Source organism: Oryctolagus cuniculus, chromosome 19 (genome assembly GCF_964237555.1).
Source record: "Oryctolagus cuniculus chromosome 19, mOryCun1.1, whole genome shotgun sequence".
Classification (NCBI taxonomy): Eukaryota; Metazoa; Chordata; class Mammalia; order Lagomorpha; family Leporidae; genus Oryctolagus; species Oryctolagus cuniculus.
Genome location: NC_091450.1, coordinates 16,153,937 through 16,166,514, shown reverse-complemented (window position 1 = coordinate 16,166,514; position 12,578 = coordinate 16,153,937). Strand labels below are relative to the sequence as shown.

At 46.6% G+C, this 12,578-nt stretch overlaps 1 protein-coding gene across 1 annotated transcript in view; it reads right to left on the bottom strand.

Annotated features, from left to right (window-relative positions):
* Positions 1 to 12,578, bottom strand: part of USP31 (ubiquitin specific peptidase 31) — an 89,059-nt gene that overhangs the window by 23,308 nt on the left and 53,173 nt on the right. Inside the window, exons 7-11 of the mRNA XM_017342525.3 lie at positions 10,731 to 10,911; positions 6,677 to 6,788; positions 6,048 to 6,142; positions 4,612 to 4,689; positions 3,596 to 3,725 (exon numbers count right to left, since the gene is read on the bottom strand). Of these exons, the coding sequence (XP_017198014.3) occupies positions 3,596 to 3,725; positions 4,612 to 4,689; positions 6,048 to 6,142; positions 6,677 to 6,788; positions 10,731 to 10,911 (596 nt within the window). The remainder of the gene's footprint in view (positions 1 to 3,595; positions 3,726 to 4,611; positions 4,690 to 6,047; positions 6,143 to 6,676; positions 6,789 to 10,730; positions 10,912 to 12,578) is intronic.

Sequence of the window (12,578 nt, the reverse complement as noted above, 5' to 3'; positions counted from 1 at the left end):
CGGTCAGAAGACGCACAGCTGGGTCTGGATTTCCCGCCCTCCTCTCCCTGATACGTCCCACTTTACCATTTTCTTGACAGTGAGCACTTGAAGGAATGAAAAGAGCAGTGCCACCACCATCAGCGTCCTGACAGTTTCTCAGGGATCCCCAAGGAGCATGACAGAGACTGACACCCCGTGGCGCTGCTGATCAAGAATGAGAGCTTGTAGGCAGTCAGACCTCACAGTCACTGCCATACCGCTGACTGCAAGTCCCAGCTTGCTTGTATCTATTCTGCTGTTCTTGCACTCCATGATGAATTCCTGCGTGCCACGCGTGCATCCCAGGCCCCATTTACTGATCACTTTCTATGTGCCAGGCACTTCTCTGGACACTGAGCTTACTCAGTGACCAAGACACATGGAGCTTTCGCTGTTATGGAGCGTGTATTGTTTTCTTTTCTTTTTTTTTTAAATTTTTTTTTTTTTGAAAGGCAGAGTGGACAGTGAGAGAGAGTGAGAGAGAGAGACAGAGAAAGAGAGAGAAAGGTCTTCCTTTGCCGTTGGTTCACCCCGCAAATGGCCGGCGCACCGCACTGATCCATCTGATGGCAGGAGCCAGGTGCTTCTCCTGGTCTCCCATGGGGTGCAGGGCTCAAGCACTTGGGCCATCCTCCACTGCACTCCCGGGCCACAGCAGAGAGCTGGCCTGGAAGAGGGGCAACTGGGACAGAATCCGGCGCCCCGACTGGGACTAGAACCCGGTGTGCCGGCGCCGCAAGGCGGAGGATTAGCCTAGTGAGCCGTGGCACCGGCAGCGTGTATTGTTTTCTCTCTCCCTTACCTCTTGTGCTCCAGCCACACTGGTCTGCTGAATGTCTTCAACCATGTCAAGTTCCTTCCTACCTGTCCAACCCCTCTACACTGTAAACTGCATGAGGGTAGAAACACTGTCTGGGTCTCTTCTCCAACCCCAGCGCCCACAGAGCAGTACTCAGTAAACTCTACTGAAAGGAGGAGCCCCTAAAACACATCCTGCTAGCAGGAACTCATCATTCCAGATCAGCAAGAGTCTTGTACTATTAAAGCTGCCACCTAGTATATGTGTTCTCCTCTAGTCTGTGTGCCATTCTCAATCATCTCCTGAGACAATTTTTTAAAAAAGCTAAGTAGAAGGGGCTGGTGCTGTGGTGCACTGGGTTAACACCCTGGCCTGAAGCACTGGCATCCCATATGAGCACTGGTTTGAGACCCGGCTGCTCCACTTCCAATCCAGCTCTCTGTCATGGCCTGAGAAAGCAGTAGAAGATGGCCCAAGTCCTTGGGCCTGTGCACCCACGTGGGAGACCAGAAAGAAGCTGCTGGCTCCTGGCTTCAGATCAGCACAGCTCCGGCTGTTGTGGCCAACTGGGTAGTGAACCAGCAGATGGAAGACCTCTCTCTGTCTCTCTCTCTGTCTCTCTCTGTGTGTGTGTGTGTGTGTAACTCAGACTTACAAATAAATAAATCTTAAAAAAGTTAAGTAGAAAAAGGTGTCATATAGAGACTGCACTCAAAAGTCAACTATGTTATTATTAAAACCAAAACTGAAAAATCAAAAACAAAAACATGTCTTATGAAAAACTACTTCTAAAGGAACCAGCTATGAGGAGCCAGGGGAGAGAAGATTCAGTGAGAACAGGAAAACTACTTGCAGATATCTGAAGGAAAGACAAGTGGAAACAGATGAAGAGTTCTCGGGGCTGGCACTGTGGCGCAGCAGGTAAAGCCACTGTGTCGCAGCACCAGCATCCCATATGGGCACCAGGTCTAGTCCCAGCTGTTCCACTTCCGATCTGGCTCCCTGCTAACTGCCTGGAAGCAGCGGAGGATGCTCAAGTGCTTGGGCCCCTGCACAAATGTGGAGAACTGGAAGAAGTTCCTGGCTTTGACCTGATCCAGCTCCGGCCATTGCAGCCATTTGGGGAGTGACCCAACGGATGAAAGATCTCTCTCTCTCTCCCTCTCTTCTCTCAGTAACTCTTTTCAAATAAATAAAAACTTAAAAAAAAAAAAATTAGGATGTCTGAGTCATCACAAACTCAAGCGAGAACAGCTGTTGGGTACAGCAGCCATGGAGCACAGGTCACATTAACTGATCAGCATCAGAGCTACCCAGAGGAAATGCCAAGTCTTGAGTAGACAAACCCTCGTATTCAGACTGGAAATTGCCCATTTAAAATTAGGCAGAAGAACCGAACCAGCAGAAAAAAAGGAATTTTAAAGTCCCCTCTGATGCTGAGATTGTGTGATTCTCTAGGAGGATAAATGAACAGTAAAAACCAACAGCAGTGGCATAGCAGGTAAACCACTGCTTGCTGCGGCAGCACCCGCCGTGAGTGCTGGTCTGAGTTCCACCTATTCCACTACCAATACAGCTCCCTGTTAATGTGCCTGGGAACGCAGTCAAAGATGGCTCAAGTGCTCAGGTCCCACACTCAAGTGGGAGACCTGGAAGAAGCTCCTAGCCCTTGGCTTCAGCTCAGCCCAGCTCTGCCTGTTGCATACATTTCGGGAGTGAATCAGCGGATGGGAGACTTCTCTGTGTCTGTCTCTCTGTAACTCAGCATTTCAAATAAATAAAATAATTCCAATTAAATATTTTAAAAACCCAACAGTCAAATTTACAATCCTAAGCATCACTGCATGATGAGACGAACTCCAAGTGCTCTAGTCAAGCTTTCTCAAGGTGCATAAAAACCACATAGGCCTGGGTCCCACCCATGGAAACTTATTTCTCCATTTATCTGTCATCTATTCACTTAAATATGTACCGTGTTCCTATTATTTACAAAGCACTGTGATGAGTGGTCCAAAGTACCACTGCCCAACACAACTTTCTGTCCATAGCTGCACTGTTCAATATGGAGGGCCACCAGCCACATGCCTACTGGGCACTGGCAATGTGGCTAATGCAACTAAGGTCTTCTATCCGCTGGTTCACTCCCCAGGTGGCTGCAACGGCCGGAGCTGTGCCGATCTGAAGCCAGGAGCTTCTTCCAGGTCTCCCACATGGGTGCACGGGCCCAAGGACTTGGGTCATCTTCTACTGCTTTCCCAGGCCATAGCAGAGAGCTGGATTGGAAGTGGAGCAGCCAGAACTCGAACCAGCGCCCATATGGGATGCCGGCACCACAGGCGGTGGCTTTACATGCTATGCCATAGCGCCGGCCCCTATTTTATCTTATTTTAATAGGTCCTGGCACCTTCGCTCTTAGTACACATGTACTAGTTGAGAATCGCTGTTTTAATTACTAATGAAAATGACTTAAAACTTCTAAACTGAAACAACCAAAAAATAAACTGATCTTCAGCCACTAGTAAGCAAGAAAAAGAATTTACTACAGATTTACTTCTTGAGCACTTCAATTACTCAAGGTTTTCTAGAAATTTAAACTACTTTTTATTAACATCCTAAAAGGAATAGCACTGAGATATCCCACTGCCAGTGTAGAACCTATGTAAACACAAACTCCCAGAGGGTTTTCTGGGACATAATCTGTCTCTCCACTGCCATCTGGCCATGCCCCAGCCCCTGCCACTCTGGGAACCCCAGAAGTGCTGGGCAGCCGCTTACCCGCTCCTCTTTGGTGTAGAGTTGGAAACACTGGGATAAAGTGCAGGTCTGAGGCTGATGATGACGCTCATTTTGCAGACGGACACTTTCTGCATCGGGGATATACTCGTCTTCAGTGTTCACAAACAAGCTGCGATTAGGAGGGAGAAGTGTTTCAGAGAGGCCTTGCAAAAGAGACACGCAAATACAGTTACACCCTCAGAAAGTGGCTATGAACTCAGAACTAGGCTGAGGTGTGAGAAAGCAAAAGTAGTGATCCAACTTTCTTAGGTTCTAACATGTTCTTCAAAATGGCTGCAAAGTTATTTCAAGAATTAACTTAGGAGTTGGTTTTTCTGAGATTGGCCATGAGCTGTGATTACATCATAAAGTCTTATCCTGTATATTTAAGTGCATGTATTTCCTGCAGCTTGAGTTAATGCATCTATAATTTAAAAATCAGAGTAACTGGACATATGCAGCAGTTAATGAATATATAGCTTTTCTCTCAGCAGCAAACTGTTCTAAAGTTTTGGGACTGAGAAGACAGAATATATGAGGAAGTAATAAATTGCTTAAATAAAGGATTAACAACATATGATAGGTATATTTACCTAAATAGAAAACAGATCTGTGTCTGAGTTCATTTGTAACATCAAAGGAATGCTGCTAAAAATAATTAAAGTGAGCCTCTCGGGGTCACCACTGTGGTGCAGTGAGTTAAGCCACCACCTGCGATGCCATATGGCTCCAGTTCAAGGTCCCAGCTGCTCCACTTCCAATCCAGTTCCCTGCTAATGAGCCTGGAAAGCTGTAGAAGATGGCCCAGGTGCTTGGGCCCCTGCCATCCATGTGGGAGACCAGGAGGAAGCTCAGGGCTTCAGCTGGCCCAGCCCTGTCTGTTGTGGCCATTTGGGGAGTGAACCAGCAGACAGAAGATCTTTCTGTCTCTGCCTCTCCTTCTCTGTATCTCTGCCTTTCAAACCAATCAATCAATCTCTAAAAATGTATAAATATAAAGCTAAAAAAATACTCACAAATCTTTTGTCTCTTTGTCCCATTCTACGACTAATTTCACATGAGCAGTACCACCTGGTCCACAAGATTTTAATGCCCTATAGCATGGAAGGAAAAAAGCCACACATTATTTTCTAAGTAAATTACTTTACTTAAATGCAATTATGTCCTTCTGAATCATAATGTGATTGCTGAAAATCCATCACAGTTCCCATCAGGAATTGCTCTTAGACCACTGTCACTTCAGATTTAATAACTAGGTTACAACTGGACTACAAACTTCTTAAACTACAATGTCTAATATAGAAATAGAGAGGCTGGAAAAATTTGGCATCACACTACAACACTGTCCATGATCACTCTCAGATGTTTGTCATGATCTTTGCAATCTGTCCAATTTCTCACCTACCGAAAGATTGGACAACAGAACTCTGCAAACAAAGACTAGGCTTGCCCTACCTCCCCACATACCATGCTCAGTCTTCAGGCTACGCCAGATCTACACTGTGCCTTCCCCCTCCTCTCTGCATACAGCCACTCCCCTGCCAGCTCACCGGCCCACTGCCATCTCCTGAGAAACCCCCTCAGCATTAACAGTTAACGTTACTAATCTAACCTCTTTACTGATGTGCAATATTTTGGATCATTACCAATCCATTAAATCTAATCTCTAAAACCAAACAGTGAATGTTCAAACAGGACCATGTTGTATACGTTTTAGAATCTTAAAATGCAAGGACAACAATATTTTTTGAAAAGGTCATTACCATAAGTGTTTATGTTTATGTGTCTGTTTGTGTCTGTGCAGAGACAAGTACACATTTCTGTCGCTATTCTGTCAATACAATAAAAGGCTGAAGACAGCAGGGAGGTAGCACACTGGAGTGACTAAATCTATGGGGGGAGCAGTGTGAAGGCTTTAAGGAAAGGACTATGGGCAGAGGAAACGACATGCCACGGCGCACAGAGAGATCAGGAAGCGCAGGGCAGCGGGGAAAGGACTGGCCAGGCCTGAGAGAACCATGAGAGCGTCACACACTAGGGGACCCGGGCCAGGCCTGAGAGAAGCATGAGAGCGTCACACACTGTGGGAACTGGGCTTTATTTTTCAGGCCACACATCACCTTTGAAAGGTTTCACGGAGAAACAAGCATGATCAGAACACTACTTTGGAAAATTTCCTTCTCCGTGAATATAAAAATGTGTAACTGATCTGTGGTGCCAGGAAATACACTTGCTTGCTTCTCTAACATGAGTAGTCCATGGCTTTTCTAATGAAAAAAAAAAAAAAAAAAAAGATCATAATATACATCACACTCAAATAGGAATCAGAGTTAAATAAGTACTTAATTTCTGAATGAGCCTGAAGAACATTTATATGGGAATTAGACCAAGGGTGACCGGAAATCACATAGGAGCCTATGTGAAATTCCAGAAGCTGATTTTTCTTCGTTACCTTTCTACCGTCGGGTGGCACAGGGGCTGTTCCTCCTGGGGCAGCAAGTATGTTATTCCCACGACGCTGACCACACGCAGACTGAACGGACACACCTGCGCCAACGTCAAAGGGCGATGAGACTGAATTTCCCCTCGAGGGCATGTCTCACGGGGCAATTGAAACAAGGAGGAGAGGTCTAGTGAGCTGCTCACTTCACAAGACAATTCTCTGTGACATTCTATTGGGTTGGGGTGCTGAGCCACTCTGATACTTTAAGTATGATTTACCCAAATGCACTTTGCATATCACATTATGTGAGACAAGTAACACATGGCTTTCACGGAACATTAACTGAGCACTCTTCCACGGACACCATAACACACTAGCAATAATTGTAAAGATATACAGATAGACACACTACTAAAACCTTTCCAGAACGATCATGTACTAAACGTATCAGATAAATACTCTATAAAGGATCACACAGCAGTTCAAGGAAAAGCTTGAGTGGCCAGCCCCTTTCTTACAATGAGGGATACGTTCCCAGCCTTGAAAATCTGACCACAGTAAATCCAAATTTCATGGCAACAACTGTCTCTCCTGGGTATACGTGCATGCTCCGCTCGAATATCAAAGTGCTTACAAACCTGAATGCAAACTGTGGGCCTCAAGAAATACTTCATCTTCTCCAGGATTTCCTTCTGCAGAAGGTCCCATGCTACTGTCTTCTCCAGGTGCAGCACGAAAGGCAGTCCAAATCTAGCACACATACATTTTGTAGTCACCTTAAAAGTATGGCTGTTTTTCAATGATGTAGTCCCTTATTTCTTTTTGTTTTTTAGTTTGGGATGCAGAGAGAGAGGGAAAGAAAACTCCCGGCCCTTGGTTCATTCCCCAAAAGCCAGAGCCAGGCCAGGGCCAGTGTCAGAAACCAGGAACTCAATTCAGATCTCTCCCACACAAGTGATGGGAACCAATTACTTGAGCCATCATTGCTGCCTCGCAGGGTCTGCACTGGCAGGAAGCTGGGGTGAGGAGCCAGAGCCGGGAACTAAAGCCAGGCTCTCCAATGTGGAACGTGGGCACCTTAACTGCCAGCCTAAATGCCCACTCCCAGTCCCTTGCTCTCATCTTTCAAAGTGGAATCACAATATATTGGTTTCAGGAGAGTTTTCAAAGTGAAAACACAGGAAATTTAATGGTAACTCTCATAAAGAGATGGTGAACAGTCAGAGGAACAGCTTAGACTGCTACGTGGAATTTAATAGCTCATGCACCCAAATAGCTTCCAGGGAAGTATGATGCTACAATCAAGGGGACGAAATAGGTGATGAGAGTGGACACGAGTCTGGCAAACTACATGGATCAAACCTACAACAAGTGGCAGGCACGTGGGGCTGAGGACTAAGCCAGCACTTGGGACGCCGGCATCCTGTATCGGTGCCAAAGGATTATTTAGGGTTGGAAGATCCAAGAGGCAGCAGCCACATCCTGGTCATCTCTGAAAACATGAGAGGCCCTGGCAAGCAGGTGGCATGCCGGAAACTGTCTGGGCTCTGCCATGTTCCTATGCCCTAGAGAATCAGAGGCAATTCTGTGCCCTGAAATCACCAACGAAGCTTCAGGGGACAATGGGGCCCAAATCCAGTCTCCAGACATTCTTCAAAGTCAGTGTGGAACGAGAATTTCCTGAGGCGCACCCCAGAGGTTTTCATATGCAGTCAAAGGAGGAGACCATGAGCCTAGCCGCACCTCTCACCCACCACCCAGTCATTCAGACCTATCTGCTGTTCCTGCAGGTGTCCGACTCCCACACGTCCACGTTTTGGGGCAGGCAATTCCCTCCACGTGGGCACCCCTCCCCCATGTCTTCTGGGCCGTCAACTACTCCACCACAGGAAGACCAGTGGAGGCTCCTTCTCCAGGATGCAGCCTGGTGCCACAGCTCTAGCGGCTCTGAGCCATCCAGGTTGCCTAGTGACTGTTACACCTCCGCTGTGAGTCCTCTGACAGCAAGAGTGGTGATTACTTATTTAGTGGCCTCAACAGTCAATGCCTCAAAAATTGCAGATACAGAATGGAGGAGTGAATGAACAAGCCACTGATCTAAGGATGAACTTGGACACAGGCCTCGGCTGAAGCAGAAACGCTGACATCACAAGAAACGTGTTCCTAACAGCCAGCAGACTGTGGACTCACAGGAGCACTCAACAGCGAAGCCGTCTGCTGAGAGCTGCCAGGTCTGAATCCCTGAGCACAGACCCGAATCACCCGATCTATCTTCTGTAAAGCATCGAGCATCTTGAAGAGGACACCGCCCGCTCTTCATTTCACACACACACACTGAGCTGCCTCTCCTCCGGGGCTCTAAACAAGCCAGGCGCCATCTAGTCTCACTGTTCACTCCAGGTATTCCCTCTACCCAGGCTCCCTGCCCTCCACAGTCACACAGCCCCCTCCCACCCCCACGCCGGGCTCTGCCCAGGGCAGCCTCCTCTGGACGCCTCCTCTGACCTGCTTTGCTCACGCGGTCTTGCCTCTCTACCATCATACTCAAACATTCTTGCTGTTCTCTTTGTTTTGATTGACTTGAGGGAAGGAGGGTGGGGAAGACAGGGACCCGGAGAGGGGGGAGGGAGCCCCAGCCCGAGCTCATGAGAGCACTCCCATCAGCTGATTCACTCCTCAAAGGACTCCAACAGCCAAGACGGAGCCAGGCCGCAGCTGGGAGCTGGGAGCTGGGAACTCAACCCAGGTCAGCCACATCACGCAGGGACTCAACCACCTGAGCCATCATCTGCTGGAAACTGGAACTGAGAGCTGAGCCAGAACTCGAACCCAGGCATTCCCGTACGGATGTGACTTCTCGGCCAAATGCTGTCTGAGTGTCTTCAACATGGCAACAACTGCCTAAAGTCCAAAGTGTTCGCTTGTTTTTACCTGGTGTGCTAAGGAGGAGTAAGCTAAGCTAAGCTCCCAAGGGACAGAGACCCTGTTTATCTTATTCACTGCTGTATCCCCAGTGTTTAGAACAATGCCGGACACACTGAAGTGCCTAATCATGAGTTTCACAGATACACATATCAACATACTTTACAATGGTATTATTTACCTCCTAAGGAGATGAGTTCAAAAAACATCCTAAGAGGCAAAAAGAAAAACTATCCTGACACAAGTGTCAGAAATATGGGGGGGAAGGGGGCTGTGGCACAGCGGGTTAAAGCCCCAGCCTGCAGTGCCAGCATCCCATATGGGCACTGGTTCAAGTCCTGGCTGCTCCACTTCCGATCCAGTCCAAGTCCTTGGGCCCCTGCACCCACGTGGAATCCGGAGGAGGCTCCTGGCTCCTGGCTTTGGATCAGCTCAGCTCTGGCCATTGCGGCCATTTGTAGAGTGAATCAGTGGAATGCAGGACTGTTCTCTCTCTCGTTTTGCCTCTCTCTGTAACTCTTCTTTCAAATAAATAAAATAGGGCTGGCGCCACGGCTCACTAGGCTAATCCTCCGCCTTTGGCGCTGGCACCCCGGGTTCTAGTCCTGGCAGGGGCACCAGTTCTGTCCCGGTTGCTCCTCTTCCAGTCCAGCTCTCTGCTGTGCACCCAGGAGTGCAGTGGAGGATGGCCCAAGTCCTTGGGCCCTGCACCCACATGGGTTACCAGGAGGAAGCACCTGGCTCCTGGCTTCGGATCGGCACAGCGCCTGCCAGAGCGGCCACTGGGGGGTGAACCAACGGAAGGAAGACCTTTCTCTCTCTCTCTCTCTCTCACTGTCTAACTCTGCCTGTCAAAAAATTTTTTTTTTCTTAAAAGAAAAGAAAAATATAGAGAGGCCAGCATTATAGCATAGTGGGCTAAGCCTCCACCTGTGGTGCCAGCATCCCACATGGGTGCTGGTTCTAGCCCCAGATGCTCCACTTCTGATCCAGCTCTCTGCTATGGCCTGGGAAAGCAGCAGAAGATGGCCCTTGTGCTTGAGTTCCTATATCCTTGTGGGAGACCTGGAAGAAACCCTGGTTCTTGGCTTTGGAACAGCTCAGCTCCAGCCTTGGCAGCCATTTGGGGAGAGAACCAGTGGATGGAAGACCTCTCTCTGTAACTCTGCCTCTCAAGTAAATCAATCTCTCAAGTGAGAGAGAGAATCTTCTATTCACTGGTTCACTCCCCAAATGGCCACAATGGATGGAGCTGAACTGATCCAAAGCCAGGAACCAGGAGCTTCTCCCAGGTCTCCCATGTGGGTGCAGGGGCCCAAGCACTTAGGCCATCTTCTGCTGCTTTCCCAGCCATCAGCAAGGAGCTGGCTCAGAAGTGGAGCAGCCGGTACTTGAGCCAGCACCTATATAGGATGTTAGCATCACAAGCAGTAGCTTTACCTGCTATGTCACAACACTGGCCCCTTAGATAAATCTTTACAAAAAATAGATCTAGAGTCCCCAGAGGAGCCTGAATGTAAAATACATATATGAAATGAGCCTTTAAAAACAAGGTGAGCTTTAAGAACCTCTGATTCTATTAGACCAATTTTATACTCTTCCCCTTCCAACCCCTCAAATCAGCTCAACTTAACACAAGTGTTCTTTCTAAACACCAGAATAAAAACTTAGCTTTTAAAAGTAAGGACTTTTCACCCCTGCTATTCAAGACATCTGAAAATATCGGTTTTTAAAAGTCTCAGTAATTACTGGGAAATCAGTTGTTTTTACCTTTTCCCCTGCTGCCCAGTACAGGCCCGGTTACACACCAGCAGAACAATCTTGTCGCTTCCTGCTCTTGTGCTGGGCAAATCCATTTTCCCTTGTTTTGCTGCTGTTTGTGTAGGGGAAGACAGTCTATGATGATCCAAGCCAAATTTCAAGTGGTTTAGATTGTTGTTTAAGTGAATTCCTGAAATGGAATAACAACAACTCTTTGAAGTAAAAATATCTCTTTGAAATTCTTTTCATTTATTCATTACAAAGAAATTTACCCACAGAGAAAAGAAATTGTCATTGTGTAATAGAAACTGCAGCAGGACAAATGAACAGTCTACAGTGAGATAACTTATCTAGCCATGAAGATAATTTCTTTAGCATTCATTACTTCCTTTAAACTAGCCTTATCTTAAAAGCTGAAAATTAAAACTCTGCACTTCAGTGAATGTTAGATACAGTTTGAGAAAGCCTGTCAAGATGATCCACCAAAATATATTCCAAGTGAAGCCACGCCACCAGCAATCAAATAAGTAACTAAAGACGAGAACATGCAGAATGGTCTTCAACGTTCCAATGGCAGCATTCTCTCCACGATTAAAGAGCCAGACTTGCAGAAACAAAATAAACTCCACCGGCTGGACCCAGAGCCATGATGAAAACATGCCAACTTTGAGACCATCGACTACACTAGATCAGCCTGCAGGAAAATGGACAAAGCTATGTGTCAAACAGGTCTTCAGAAATGCCCCAAAGTACAGGTTCCTGTCAGTCAGGGCTAGCCAGCAATTCAGCATCTAGCACAAGACCTGCACTTAGTGGGGACTGAGCAGTGCCTGACTACATACCTGCTCACTTCTTCAATCTTTTCAAAGTTCAGCTCGAGAAAATGACTCCCCACCTGGAGAGCAGAAGAAAGAGGCCTTCCCAACACCCCCGTGATCATAATTACAACAACAAGGGTAAGAAATGTAATGGTTTACACAACAACAGTCCTAGCAGAATTCTGGCAATAAGCTAACTATCCATGAATAGGAACTGTAGAACCTACTGGGATAGAGCAGCACGACAGCAATTTAAAATAACAAGTACATAGTTTATACCAAAATAAATTCCAGAGAGTTAAAAAGACACATATAGAGAAATTAGAAATAAGGAAAATTGAAGCCTTAGTAAGTGACTGGAGGGAGTACTTAAGCTTAAATACAATAAAAAAAAAAAAAAAAAAAAAAAAAAAAACAAGTAATAGGAGATTTCACTTTACAACCATTTTAAATTTTGGCATGAAAAAATTAAAAAATAACAGAAGTCTGAATTGGAGACAATGAATGACCTCATTTCCCAGCTTCCTGGCAGAAGGAAGGGTGGGGAGGGCCTATTCCAGGGTTTCTAGTAAGATGAAGGATGTCATTTGACTGCACAGAGACGAAGCTCTGTCCAAACTGAGGACCTGTCTGTGACCAGCTGGGTGAGCGAGGGCCAGTTACTCAGTAACCTAAATCTCAGCTCCCTCACTCATGAAACGGGGAAAGCAGCGGACTGATCTGACTGAGCAAAGCACAGATTAACACACACTCAGTAATGGTATATTTTTCCAACAAAGGCACTCCCCGGCTAGAATTTGGATTCACCAAATTCACTTATGAATAGAAAATCAGTGTTAACCTTAAGCAGTGTGGGTGCGTAAGGAACTCTGGGGAAATTTCCAGTTGAACAAACATTCAACTGAGCTAAATGTTTAGCTGAGTTCCTGCTATGTATTAGAAACCGCACTGAACTGTTTAGTACAGAAAGATGAATCATTTCTTCACAACATGTTGGTACAAAAGATTAGCCACACCATGAATGAAAGATGGGGGAGCA